The following is a 12,595-nucleotide window of genomic DNA, read 5'->3' as shown; positions in this document are numbered from 1 at the left end:
ATTTCGGAAACAACCAGCAACAAGAAGATGGAACTGGAGGACAAAAGCGCTGCCTCTTCCGGCGGCATCGTTGAGTTGACGCAGACTTCGCTCATCAGTCGGTACCAGTTTCATTCGACCTGACCGAAATAATGATCCAATTCTTAAAAATCAAGAAAGTTATTTATTTACAATAATGGGCTCTGCTTGCAGACTGCTCTATCCGAACCCGGTGTGCATGCTGACGGTGTGGGCGGGCAACGGCGAACAAGCCCCGGCCACCAGTGCCCCGCTGCCGGACAAGGCCGCCGCTGTGAGGCCGCGGCGTAACGTCATGACCATCTCCTGGCTCACCTGCATCAACAATCAGGTCGTCCACACGCACACGCACACGCACACGCACACGCACACGCACACGCACACGCACACGCACACGCACACGCACACACTTTAGCGCTAACTGAGGCGGACTCTTGGGTTGACAGGGTCTGGTCTTCTGTGCGGTGAATAAGCGAAGGCACACGGCATCGCTGCTGCGCGTGGGCCGATCCTTCGGTCCGTCGCGACCGCCATCTTTCGTGTTCACGCAGTGTGTGCGTGCGTGCGGTATGTTCTGCAAGGCACGACGTCACTCACAACCGGCGTGTGCGTGTGCGTGTGCGGTGGTGCGTTCAGTGCTGAACGTGCCGGTGCAAGGGATGGAAGAGCTGGTCCTCGCCGTGGGCGGTTGCACGTACGCGCCATCTCATCGCCCTTCATTGCTGAACTGTCGCCAACAACAACAACCCTCGTCCCCCCCCCAAACGCATGTGTGTTGTGTGTTATTGGTTACTAGGGGCAAGGACGAGGACAAGTTCGACAAGCTCAACCTCGACCTGTGCCAGCCCGGCTGGACCGATCTCGTAACCACTCCGCTCTCTCTCTCGCTCTCTCTCGCTCTCTTCTCACCGCACTCGCTCACCCTGTGTGCGGCGTGTGCGTGTGCGGCGTGTGCGGTGCAGGACACGATGATCGAGGACGGCGGTGACCGACTGCTGGCGATCCGGCCGTGTGTGGCGCACGTGGTGTGCCGGGTGGAGGCCGTCCAGGATAAGGCGGGCCACCTGCTGCTCCACTGCCGGCTACAGCGGGCCTGGGTGCGGCCGGACTACTGGAACGGCAAGAATTTCATCCCCCAGCGCCCCGGCGTACCGCCATACTTCACATTCCTCGGCGCCCAGACCTTTGGCTATGTGTGGCCCCACCCACCACCTTCCTCTTCATCATCATCTTCCTCTTCATCAACTTCATCATCATCTTCATCATCTTCATCGTCATGAGCTTCATGTTTCTCGAATAATGGAATAGATGCCACATGTGCGATGATGGTGATGACGTTGAGTCTCTACTGGGCAGCGATGGCGACGGCGACGGCGTCCACGGCCACGGCCACGGCGTCCACGGGCTGGGCGGCGAGGGAGCGGAGGGACCGCTCGGGGATTTTGGTCCTGGGGACGGACTCCCCGGTGGCGAGGTTCAGCTCCAGCCAGCCCTGCTCGCGCGAGAGCACAATGGTCCTCACGAGGGAGCCCTCCTGCTTGGGCATCGAGAGCTCCCACGCGAGAGCGTCTGGTGCACACAAGTCACGCGACACGACACGACACGACACGACACGACACGACACGACACGACACGACACGACACGACACGACACGACACGACACGACACGACACGACACGACACGACACGACACGACACGACACGACACGACACGACACGACACGACACGACACGACACGACACGACACGACACGACACGACACGACACGACACGACACGACATACGACACGAGTGACGTCGTAAGGCCAACGGTCTATGGTCTGACAAAGCTATGTTTGTGGTGGTGCTGGGGACGCACCGGGGATGGTGGCGCACTCGCCGATGAACTTGAACAGGAAGGGAGCGAAGTAGGCCGAGCTCACGCGGTCGGCCAGCATGTTGCCGAACCGGCTACAGGCCCGAACCAAGCCCACTCAGTCAACAAAACAAGCAAAAAAAAAGCATAATCATCATTCATCATAGAACAGAATAGAATAATGTTTGGGGGGTTGGCGTACGCGTTGATCTTGCCGTCGGCCTTCCAGGCGACGGCCATGGCAGTCTTGTAGTGCTCAGAGGCCATCTCCTCTTCGGTAAAGTAGGGCACCTCACCCTTGGTGAGGTCCAGGAAGATGCGGGGCAGGAGGGGCTTCTCCGTCTCCTTCCTATCCCTCGCTACATCACCATAACCACACCCAACACCATCAATCATGTCTCCCCCCAAGGTGGTAAACTGAATTTGTCTCCCAAGGAGATGGATGAGGTACGTAAGGCGGAGGCCAAGGCGACCAGAGACAGCAGGAGGATGAAGGCCCAAAGCTTCATGATGTGTGGTTCGATGTTTGTTGTTGCGACGCAATCAATCCAAGTCTTGTCTGCGCTTACATAGTTTCCTTTAATGGTAATATTGTTATTTTTGTTTCTCTTTATTTCTGTCGTCATTTTTTGTTTAGTTTTATTTCTAATTTATACCCTAAGGAAGCATCAAGAAGAGGCGGGCAAAGGTTCAGCGGGATTCCTGAGTTTGAGGTAGAACACCTCGCACTCGCCTATCTCCTCCTTGATCCTCGCGCTGGAGTCGAGGATGGCTCCAATGGCGTCATACACCGAAAACTCTTCTTTCCTGTTTTCAATGCTCCGGTCAGCCCAGCGCACCACACGCACCACACGCACCACACGCACCACACGCACCACTGCACACGCACACGCACACGCACACGCACACGCACACCACACGCACACCAAGACTTACCGGGATCGAATGTTCCATTCGCGTAGCGCCACCTTCTTGGCATCGTCGAAGGTGACCGAGGTGGTGACCCGCACCAGGGCGGCGCGCTCCCCGTACCGCACCTGGACCCAGAGCGTTCCCGTCGCGCCGCACCTGCACCCGTACCCGGTACCACCACCCAGCGCCGCCGCAGCCGTAGCGGTTCGTGGTAGTCGTAGACGGCCCCGACCGGCAGGCGCCAAAGCAGGGTACCGGGACCCAGCCGGCGCCGGACGGCGACGACGTCGAGCCCGGAACGGGCCAGCGTAGCTGCTGTTGTGTCGGGAGATGATGTGGCGGCGGTTGGTAGTGCTGTTGGTGTTGGTGCGGCTGAGGCGGAGGCTGCCGCGTTTGGTTGTGCTGATGTTGGTGGTGCTGTGTTGGATGATCTTGAGGGTAGTGGTGCAGTGGCGAGGTGCCGACATAGAAGGAGGGTGATGGGGCTGTGGTGGACGCCACGGTCGGAATGACCGCCGCGGTGGTGGTTGGTGGCATCGAAGGCTTGTCCGGCTGTGCTGGCCCGTCGCTCACCACCGTAAAGTCCAACCCCGAGTATCTGCCGCTGATGGTATTCCTTAACACAGACCACCCTACATCCAACACACAACACGCAACACGCAACACGCAACACGCAACACGCAACACGCAACACGTAACACGCAACACGCAACACACAACGATGGAGCGAGGTCGCGTACACGACTGCACAGGGCGGAGGTGCGACGAGGGGCACGCCGGGGAGTAGTTGGGGTTCCGTGTCGCCCGCCTCTGTCTCGAAGACCTCCTCCAATACACGGTATTGGTGCACCGCCAGCTTGCGCGGGTACGGCTGCCTGCTGCCGCTGTCTTCACCTCGATGGTGGCCGTGGCCCGCTTCCGCCACCACCTTCTTCCGCTTCAGCGACTTTCGCCCCAAGCCACCGCTGCCGGAGGCCAGCGTTGATGCCGATGATGCAACAGTCGCTGTCGTCGTCGTCGTTGTCTCAATCATGGCGGGACTGCTGAGCGGTGTTGACGTCACTCTCGGGCTCTGCACGCTCGCCTTGTTAGCTGCCTTGTTTGCGGCCTTGGTTGAGGTGGTGGGCGACGGCGTAGTGGTGGCCGGTGATGACGATGTTGACGATGACATGGCCACGGCCTTGGCGGCCGGCTGGGAGTCGAGGTAGGCCTGGATCAGCTCCTTGGGCACCAGCCGCTCGGCCATCCAGCGGTTGGACCGGTTGTCGCGGCCCACCAGCTTGACCCGGAACTCGCGCCCTCCACGGGCCTTCTGCCGCATGCCCAGCACCGCCTCGGGGGTTATGTCCCGCTGCAGCGACCGGCTCTTCGACCGGGTGCCGGGGCCACCCGAGGCAGTCTGCCCGCTCGTTGGACTTGGGGTGCCCAAAGGGGAGTTCATCCTTGAATCTTCTTGATTTTACATGATATATTGTTTAACACCTCATTTGATAAATAAATGGATGGTTAGGGCAAAGGGGCGTACCTTTTGGATACACGTGTAATAGGGGGTCGCAGTTTCTGGCTGACCTCCTTGGCGTGCTGTACTACTTGGTTCAGGGGGATGGGGGAGCATAAGAATTTGTGGCACGCGAGCGGAAGGGCGTGTTCCTTTTCTTTTTTCCACATCTCCACGTCCAGCCCTCGTCCAGATGCAGGAGAACGCCGCCTCCTCGAGAATGTTGCAGCCCAGTGGCTGGTGTTGGTGGCACCGAAGTCACAAGGTGCGTCCCAAAGCACACACACTCACCCGCACACTACACGCACGCACACGACACTCGCAGTTGAACCTGGCCATGAACGCGGTAGACAAGCGAATAATAAATAATGTGTTCAACAAAAAGTGGCGGAGTGGCGGTGGTGGGCGGGCTACTGAGCGGCAGCCTTGGGACCCGGCATGTAGACCTGGTGGTGGTGGTTGCGTTACGTGGTCAACACACCGCACACGCGGAGAAGGTGGCGCGAGGGAGGGTACCTGTAGTTCCTTCTTCAAGTTTTCGTAGCCGGCTTCGAGCTGCACCTGGAACTCCTCCTGGTCGGGCTGGATGAGGGTCTTGTTGAGCACCAGCGCGAACTGGCACAGCTTCACGAAGCTGATGATCACCTCTTGTAACCTTTGATGACGACGACGATGATTATGATGGATCAGCTCACACGCACACGCACACGCACGACCGCACACGCATTCAAATTGTGAGAGAGATTGGACTTACCTGGCGATGTGCTGGGTGGGGTAGTTCGCGTAATTGCCCAGGAAGATCTTAGCGATCGCCAGCGGACCGGCGTTCACCGTGACCAGCACGCTTCCCTGTTTTCAACAACAACACACAACCCACACCACACAACACACAATACAACACACAACACACAACACACAACACACAACACACAACACACAACACACAACACACAACACACAACACACAACAACAGAGCATGACATGACGAGAGTTAGGGTAGATGCGGAGAAAGCGGCGATGTGGGGTGAGCGTGCCTGAAGGACTTGCTGCAGCGTCTTGGTGTTGGGGGGCGTGGTGTCCAACTCCGAACGCAGCGCGACGATGCGGCCTTCCACGAGCTCAATCGCCGTCTCGATCGGCTCCAAAATGATCTGCGCCACGAATTGAGAATTTACACCATGAGCACGCGCGTGTCGTGTGTCGGTGTCGAGTGTCGTGTGTCGTGTGTCGTGTGTCGTGTGTCGTGTGTCGTGTGTCGTGTGTCGTGTGTCGTGTGTCGTGTGTCGTGTGTCGTGTGTCGTGTGTCGTGTGTCGTGTGTCGTGTGTCGTGTGTCGTGTGTCGTGTGTCGTGTGTCGTGTGTCGTGTGAATTGAATCAGGCATGATGCGTACCTCCTTCTTTTCGATGACGGGCAGTCGACTCTTGACGAAGGGGAAGGCCTTGGCCGTGCGCAGAATGGTCTTCCGCTTGCACTGGTCGGCCAGATCGCCGTGGGCCTTGCCGCTCTTCGTGAACGGGCTCTCGAAGATGAACTGGTCTGTAAATAGTTCGCGCGCTACGTCAGCACCGAATGCAAAACAAGACAATATCAAAAATAATAATACAATAAAAAGAAATTAATTTTTAAATAATAAAGGAAATACCCAGATTGAATTTTCGGTCCCACAGGTTGGGTCGGCTGGTGAGGTCCACGGCGTCGAAGTACTCGGTGAGCGACACCACCTGGAAGTAGCAGACGTCCTCCTTGAGCTTGGCCAGGTCAACGCTGATGTTGCCCAGTATCTCCACCTTGTCCCCAAACTTGGAGGAAAACTGGCTCTGTTTCACGACACGCACGACACGCACGACACACGGAATCGGTTGAGTGTGTGTGCGCTGAGGCTGGCGAGATGATGAGGGAAGGTGGGAGAAGAAGCGACCTTGAGGCGGGTGGTGAAGTCGTTGAGGCGGACGGTGTCGTTGGCGCGGTAGACGAACTCCTTGCCCTGGAGGTCGCGCCACTGCTTGCCGAAGAAGGCCACCCGGTAGTAGTTGCTGAACAAACGCGCCTTCTCCGCGTTCTGTTGTCACATATGAAGAGCTCAGCGCAACACACACAACACACACGACACACGCGACACACGGGATGGCCGGAAATATGTACCGACTTGACGAGGGCCTCGCAGACGACCTTGAGGTCGCGGAAGCACTCGCCCAGCTGGCCGTAGTCGCGCTCCTTCTGGTGGATGTCGACCACGAACTTGTAGACGTCGATCACCAGCTCGTACAGATTGGCCTGGGGTAGGCCCAACGACAGATCAATTGTCGCGTCGTGTCGAGACATGAACCGGCGGCGCATATAGAACAAAAAAGGCCAAACAAATGCGGCCCATTGAATTCGGAGGCGCGTACGTTCTTGGCGATGGTGATGGCCTCGGTCAAAACGCGGACGAGACCCGCCTCCGAGAACACCTTGGGGTTGTACATGCCCTCCTCGCCCTACAAACCCCAACCGCCCGCACGGCACACGCACAACCGCACACGCACGCGCGCGTTAGCAGCGTCAACAGAAAAGTAAACTAAACAGAGGGCTGAGAGCTGAGGGAGGGTACGCCGGTGTCGATGGAGATGTTGGGCAGGCCAGTCTCGTGCGGAATGTTGGGCGACACGGGGGCAAACGCGGCATTGGTGGCGGGGATGCCCTCCGTCTTGCCGTTTTGCTTCGTCAGGAACTCGCAGATCAACGCCGCCGCGTGCATCTTGCACTGCACCGCCTCGTCGAAGTTCCGTTGCTGGCAACCCACCACCACCAAATCAGCGCTGTATGCGGTGTGTGCGGTGCGTGGCTGTTGCATTCACGCGTGTGTGTGTGTGTGTGTTACCTCGAGGTGGAAGTTGCCGAGGTTGTCGAGCCACGTCACGCGCAGGTCGGGCGAGTCGGTGTAGCCGAGGGAGACCTGGTAGTAGAGGTCGGTCGTCATTTCCCGATCGTAGGCGTACTCGGCCATGTCCAGCGAGTGCTTGATGACCTGCCCAGGGCCACCACCATTAACGATTGTTCACGTGCGTGTCGTGCGTGTCATGCGTGTCGTGTCGTGTCGAACCTCGAGCAGCCTCTTGCACAAGTTCTCGGTTTCGCCCTGCAGGTGAGTGTTGCGGGCGTCGCGCTTGGTGTAGGTTGTGACGGCGGCCAGCGACGCGGTCAGGAACGAGTACTCCTTCACAGTACCGGTGAGCCGCGACACCGCGATCGTCGACTGCAGCCGGGTGCGCGCAATCGACTTTGTCTCCGCGTAGTTGGTCTGCGCGTTGCACACGACACACGACCCACGATCAGAATTCCCGCCAAAAGAACATGAATGTAAGGAATGCGTGCCTTGATGAGGAGGTAGAAGAGGGCGGCGGCCTTGGCGCGGACGACGGCGTGCGGCAGGTTGCAGTGGCGCAGGATCTCGAAGCAGAGGTCGCCGCAGTAGCTGGTGTTGGTCCAGCGGAAGAGGGTCTGCGGGTAGGTGTTGATGAAGTAGCGCAGCGTCGAGAACAGCGAGCCGAGCAGCGACACGCTGGACTCGCCCTGGAGCAGCAGCCCGAGCGCCCGGAACAGACATTCCTGCGCGCGGCGGTGGGTGTATGGTTAGGCCACGTCACGGTTCACATTATACATAATGCAAGCAATGTGCGGAATGTCGGGGGGAGGTGGTGCCGTGCCATGTGCTCCTTGGTCTGGTCCTTGAGTTCGAAATGAAAGTCGAGCATGAATTCATCGGCGACGTCGAGCACCGTGAATCCCAGCTCGCGCTTCAGATGCGGCTCCTGTGATAGACGACGGGCCGTCAGCCGTGTCCACGACACACACACAACATACAGCAATATTGAGAGAGGAATGCGTGGAATGCGTGCCTGGAATGTCTGGATGGCGAGGCCCACGATGACGAAGAAGGCCTTGACATTCTTGAGAGTGTCCTTCTTCCACCACTGGCGCAGGAGCTTCAGGTGATCGCAGTTCTTGACGATCCACATGAAGCAGACCAACCAATCGCGCCTCTCCTCATCGCTCATGCCCTGCAGGATCGTGGCCCTCTCCAACAACTGTGCGTGCCCAACACATCGCACGCAGGCACCGCACACACCATCGCACACGACACGCATGGGTGTGAGAACATCATCAGCAATTAAGGAGTGAATGTGGGGGACCGGTACGAGGAGAATGTAGGGGAAGTAGATTCCAGCGACGCGCTGCTTGGCCGCGGGTTCCTGGTATCGCTTGTCGGTGTCGTGCTTCCACAACAACCACCGGAGCGTCGAGATGGCCTGCAGGAGGAGCGAGTCGGATTGTACAAATGGTGGGGTATTGGTTATTCATTTCTATAATAAAAATTATAGACGTGTTTTCATGTTGAAGTAGAGTGGCCGGTGCCGCCGTACCTCGGAACGGATGAGCTTGTCGCGGTGGAGGCATGCAGTGATTTCGTGGATCACGAGACCAGCCAGGAAGTGCGATTTCCTGTAAACAAACAACACGATCACAAAAAAAAATAAAAATAAATGAGTATCAGGAATTGAAATTACAATATAACAATTACAACTTGTAATCATTTTGAATGTAAATAGTGATGAATAATAGAAAAAAGAGGGGCTGGGCTACCAGAACTGGGCTGGGATGGCGGGAACAGACACGATGCCGGGCGATACGGGCACGTTGAGGGGCACGTAGTGCTCGTGGTCGCACACGATCTTGAGGATGTTGAACTTGAACTTGACCAGCACCGCCGAGTCGTTCGTCGGACAAATCTTGGCCACGTAGTCATCGACCTGCCCATCGCGGTTAGAACGACCGCACACGCACACGCACACGCACCACCGCACACGCACACGCACACGTACAAACTCGTACCATTCCGAGCACGGCACCGCGGTCCATGACGGAGAGGAGGTCCTTGAGGAAAAGGCCGACGCTGGTGTTGAGGTCGGCGGCCACGAGCGCACACCAGGGCTCGCCGTTGCGAATCCCGCGCATGATCAGATGCACGAGCTTGCCCAGCTCGTCCACGAACTCGGGCGCGAAGTACTCCTTTCGTCGGCTGTCGTCTCCTGTGTACACCGCACCCAAGACCCGTGAGTAATAAATAATATTTTATTTAAGTATATAAATAAATCAAGAAAAATGTAGCGTATTTATGGTCATTTTTCTTTTTCTTAATTAATTAATAGAATTATTCAATTATTGTGTGAAAGAATGTTGGTGGGCAGGCGTACCCAAGAGACCAGCCTTCTTGAGGGTCAAGAGCATGGACTTGACGATGGCTTCGAACAGGAACCAGGCGAAGCGCGCCACCTCTGGCAGCATGATGAGGCGGAGCCATTGCCTGCAGAGGGCCTCGTGGAGGGGCGTCTTGGTCTTCTTGGGCAGGTCGAGCACGTACTCGAGGTACGACGTCAGGTTGGGGTTCCGCGTACGCCGACCGCTCACCAGCGTCATCACCTCCACACTACATACGCGTGCACATCAGTGTGCGTGTGCGATATGCGTGTGCGTGTGCGTGTGCGGTGGTGCGTGTGCCAGTCAGGAGGTGAAAACCTGTTGAGGAGGACGGGGATAGCGAGGAAGGCCTCGCGCGCGGCATCGGGCGACATGTTGCACATGACGTAGGCCAACTGGTTCAGCAGGACCGGGAAGAACTGCACCTGCGCCTGGCCCGACGCCTGCTTGATCCCCTTGATGGCCTGTGCGCGCGTGCGTGTCAAGAAGATCATTCCAGGAATGCAGCGCATGTGAAGAATGCACGGAACTTCTACCTTGTCAAGGAGCTCGTCGTTGCGTTCGGAGGAGTAGTGCTTGAAGAAGGCGTGGAGGTGCTGATCCTGTGTGTAGAGCGTCGAGACGAGCTTCGTTCGAACGATGAACAGCGGCTTGCCATTGTCGAGCCACTGCAACGCGCATCACCCAACCGATTAGTGTGTGTTGTGTGCGGTGGTGGTGTGTGTGCGCTCGCGCGCGCGGCAAGGGCTGTTGGGGAGTACCTGCATGCTTTCTTCGACGGCCGATGAGCGGTAGGAGGCCACCACGGCGCTGGACACCGGCAGCCGCTTCGGCTCGTCGGTCAGCACCCTGCCTTCATCATCCAGCAGCGGCAGATAGGCGTAGGCACACACCGACTAACATGTCCAAATCAATAAGCTATCTTTGTCGTGATGCTGTGCGTGTGTGTGTGGTGTTGTGTGTGTGTGTGTGTGTGTGTGTGTGTGTGTGTGTGTGTGTGTGTTGTGCGTGCGTGCGTGTGTGTTACCTCGGTCTGCGACTTGGGCTTGACGCCGACGTTGTAGAAGATGAAGAAGAGGTGGTGCTGCGGCCCGAGCTGGCTGGGCAGCCGGACCTTGATCTCATGGTAGTAGGTGGGCTTCTTGTCGTTGATCCGGATCGCCGTGTCGAACTGGGACACGAGCTTGCCCCGACTGCTGCCTCCATAAATCGCCTGAATTCCAAATGTTAAGGAGACGGCAGCAGCGTGGGGGAATAAGTTTAAGGTGGCGCGCTGACGAGGAGTAAGCCCGTACCGGAAGCCCGGAGGCCTGGGGGTCGGCGTCGGAATCGCGAAGCTGGACGCGCACGCCGATGTTCTTGCACTCGCCCTTGCCCTTCCACTTGTTGAGGTTGACCGAGTCTATGTACACGTACCTGCGGTACCACCGCCAACCTCCATCGGTGAGTACAGGGGATTATTATTATTATTGTTATTAATGTTAATATTATTATAGTGTTGTTTCTGGTGGAGGAGGGTACAAGTGGTTGACGTAGTCGATGGCGGGGGACGGTTCCTGCCTCTCCTGGTTGAACCACGCGATCTCCTTGATGAACTGCACGAATTGTTTTTGAAGGGACTTGAGCACACGTACCACCGCACACGCGCACACGACACGACACGCGCGCAAGGCATTGGGGTATGTATGGTATGTACGTCGGAGCCGGCGGGTTGGACAGGCACGTAGGAGGGGTCGATGCGGCCGGGCAGCTCCACCAGGTCCTTGTCCTCGAGCATTGTGGCGTCCATCTTAAAGTAGCCCGGAATGAACTTGGCCTGCATTTCGTGGATATTTAGGAACGCACAGTTGACACAACGCACGCGCACACGACACGACACGACACGCACACACAGCGTCGAAGGCGCACAACAACGGTACCTTTGTGTCCTTCTCGCGCTTCTTGATGAGGTCGTACAGTTTGTCGTCGCTCTGGTCGTCCTTGATGCGGGTGAGATTCTGCATCACCACCTCGCGCGGCAGCACGAAATTGCCCTTGTCGTCGAAGACCTGTTGTGGTCACCCCAGCAGCCAGTCGTCAGTGACGCAGAGCGACACCTTAAATGTCAAAGTGGTCTGACCCACGAACCTGAACCGCGGACCAGGCGAACGGTTGCGTGTACTTGCCCAGACGGTCGCAGCTGGCCTCCAGCTCCTTGATGAACTTGGCCCGCTCCTTTTGCTTGATCTGTTGTTGTGTTGTGTGTGTTGTGTGTGTTGTGTGTTGTGTGTGTTGTGTGTGTTGTGTGTTGTTCAATGGGTTACGCGGTTATGCATGTAAGTTGCTCTGGAACGCGCGCTTTGTACGAAAAGACTTGCGATGCGAGAGAGGCGGCGTACGGTGGCGTGCTTGAAGTAGGGGTCGGCCGCGCTGTCGGGGTCGCCGCGGGCCACCTGCTCGATCCGCAGCACCAGGTAGAGGCTCGACGAGGGCTGCGGCAGGCTGCCCACGCGGAACAGCGCGCGCGGCGTACACGTCTCTCGATCCACTTTCTCGCCATCGCCCTGCGCGACGCGCAACTATTACGCCCAGCCAAAAAAATTTGACACAACACACACGACACACACGACACGACACACACGTGACGTGACGTGGCAGGTACCAGTCGGGTGGGGATGAGCTTGGCGAGCGGGTCGGTGTTGAGGTCAAAGTGAAACGTTTCCGACACGCGCTGCCGAGCCTGGACATCGACGAGGACCAGCGAACAGAAGAAGGGCTCCAGCTTGCCCAGGGCAAACGACAGCTCCTTGCACTCGACCAGGAACTCGATGCCCCTTTGAAAGGAATGCGTGCGTGAGTGCCGTGCGTTCCATGTGGCGCGTGCGGCGCGTGCGGTGGGTAGTGACGCGTCAAGCCATCAGTATGAAAGTAGCAGGGGGCATTGGAGGGTTCGGCGCACCTCTTCTGAGGGAATGGCGCGACTTGGGTTCGGCTGTCGGTCGGGTCCAACTTCTCGGGCCGCGCCAGAGTGTAGGTCTCGAACAAATCGCGCCTGTTTAGAAGCTGGCAATCGCGCACGCACACGCACACA

The 12,595-nt window shown here is 57.7% G+C and overlaps 4 protein-coding genes across 4 annotated transcripts in view; 1 reads left to right on the top strand and 3 right to left on the bottom strand.

Annotated features, from left to right (window-relative positions):
• Positions 1–27: 27 nt before the first annotated feature.
• Positions 28–1,298, top strand: ACA1_046120 (uncharacterized protein; the record flags this gene model as incomplete). Its single annotated transcript, XM_004347695.1, has 6 exons — positions 28–101; positions 193–352; positions 465–534; positions 655–712; positions 815–881; positions 981–1,298. 6 exons carry the CDS (start codon positions 28–30, stop codon positions 1,296–1,298), a joined length of 747 nt encoding a protein of 248 aa, XP_004347745.1.
• Positions 1,299–1,363: 65 nt separating this feature from the next.
• Positions 1,364–2,384, bottom strand: ACA1_046110 (uncharacterized protein; the record flags this gene model as incomplete). The annotated part of the gene is made up of 4 exons (XM_004347694.1): positions 1,364–1,587; positions 1,879–1,970; positions 2,078–2,234; positions 2,327–2,384. 4 exons carry the CDS (start codon positions 2,382–2,384, stop codon positions 1,364–1,366), a joined length of 531 nt encoding a protein of 176 aa, XP_004347744.1.
• Positions 2,385–2,543: 159 nt separating this feature from the next.
• ACA1_046100 (uncharacterized protein) lies at positions 2,544–4,228 on the bottom strand (the record flags this gene model as incomplete). Its single annotated transcript, XM_004347693.1, has 4 exons — positions 2,544–2,682; positions 2,812–2,912; positions 2,963–3,099; positions 3,538–4,228. The coding sequence occupies 4 exons, from the start codon at positions 4,226–4,228 to the stop codon at positions 2,544–2,546; spliced, it is 1,068 nt and encodes a 355-aa protein (XP_004347743.1).
• Positions 4,229–4,695: 467 nt separating this feature from the next.
• ACA1_046090 (DOCK family protein) overlaps positions 4,696–12,595 on the bottom strand; it is a gene marked incomplete at both ends in the record, with an annotated part of 9,104 nt that continues 1,204 nt past the window's right edge. The window contains 32 exons of the mRNA XM_004347692.1: positions 4,696–4,731; positions 4,802–4,940; positions 5,040–5,134; positions 5,330–5,437; positions 5,678–5,823; positions 5,930–6,104; positions 6,206–6,346; positions 6,430–6,561; positions 6,678–6,764; positions 6,878–7,057; positions 7,148–7,294; positions 7,370–7,567; positions 7,621–7,875; positions 8,046–8,078; positions 8,193–8,354; positions 8,460–8,576; positions 8,691–8,769; positions 8,911–9,077; positions 9,160–9,356; positions 9,522–9,754; positions 9,844–9,989; positions 10,062–10,193; positions 10,287–10,421; positions 10,553–10,738; positions 10,821–10,941; positions 11,047–11,120; positions 11,222–11,341; positions 11,445–11,573; positions 11,653–11,751; positions 11,904–12,068; positions 12,167–12,338; positions 12,464–12,567. Of these exons, the coding sequence (XP_004347742.1) occupies positions 4,696–4,731; positions 4,802–4,940; positions 5,040–5,134; positions 5,330–5,437; positions 5,678–5,823; positions 5,930–6,104; positions 6,206–6,346; positions 6,430–6,561; positions 6,678–6,764; positions 6,878–7,057; positions 7,148–7,294; positions 7,370–7,567; positions 7,621–7,875; positions 8,046–8,078; positions 8,193–8,354; positions 8,460–8,576; positions 8,691–8,769; positions 8,911–9,077; positions 9,160–9,356; positions 9,522–9,754; positions 9,844–9,989; positions 10,062–10,193; positions 10,287–10,421; positions 10,553–10,738; positions 10,821–10,941; positions 11,047–11,120; positions 11,222–11,341; positions 11,445–11,573; positions 11,653–11,751; positions 11,904–12,068; positions 12,167–12,338; positions 12,464–12,567 (4,410 nt within the window). The remainder of the gene's footprint in view (positions 4,732–4,801; positions 4,941–5,039; positions 5,135–5,329; positions 5,438–5,677; positions 5,824–5,929; positions 6,105–6,205; positions 6,347–6,429; positions 6,562–6,677; positions 6,765–6,877; positions 7,058–7,147; positions 7,295–7,369; positions 7,568–7,620; positions 7,876–8,045; positions 8,079–8,192; positions 8,355–8,459; positions 8,577–8,690; positions 8,770–8,910; positions 9,078–9,159; positions 9,357–9,521; positions 9,755–9,843; positions 9,990–10,061; positions 10,194–10,286; positions 10,422–10,552; positions 10,739–10,820; positions 10,942–11,046; positions 11,121–11,221; positions 11,342–11,444; positions 11,574–11,652; positions 11,752–11,903; positions 12,069–12,166; positions 12,339–12,463; positions 12,568–12,595) is intronic.

The sequence above is a fragment of the Acanthamoeba castellanii genome (genome assembly GCF_000313135.1).
Source record: "Acanthamoeba castellanii str. Neff unplaced genomic scaffold scf7180000084577, whole genome shotgun sequence".
Taxonomy (NCBI): domain Eukaryota; phylum Discosea; order Longamoebia; family Acanthamoebidae; genus Acanthamoeba; species Acanthamoeba castellanii.
The sequence above is the reverse complement of the archived record's forward strand: the minus strand, read 5'-3'. Positions and strand labels throughout refer to the sequence as shown.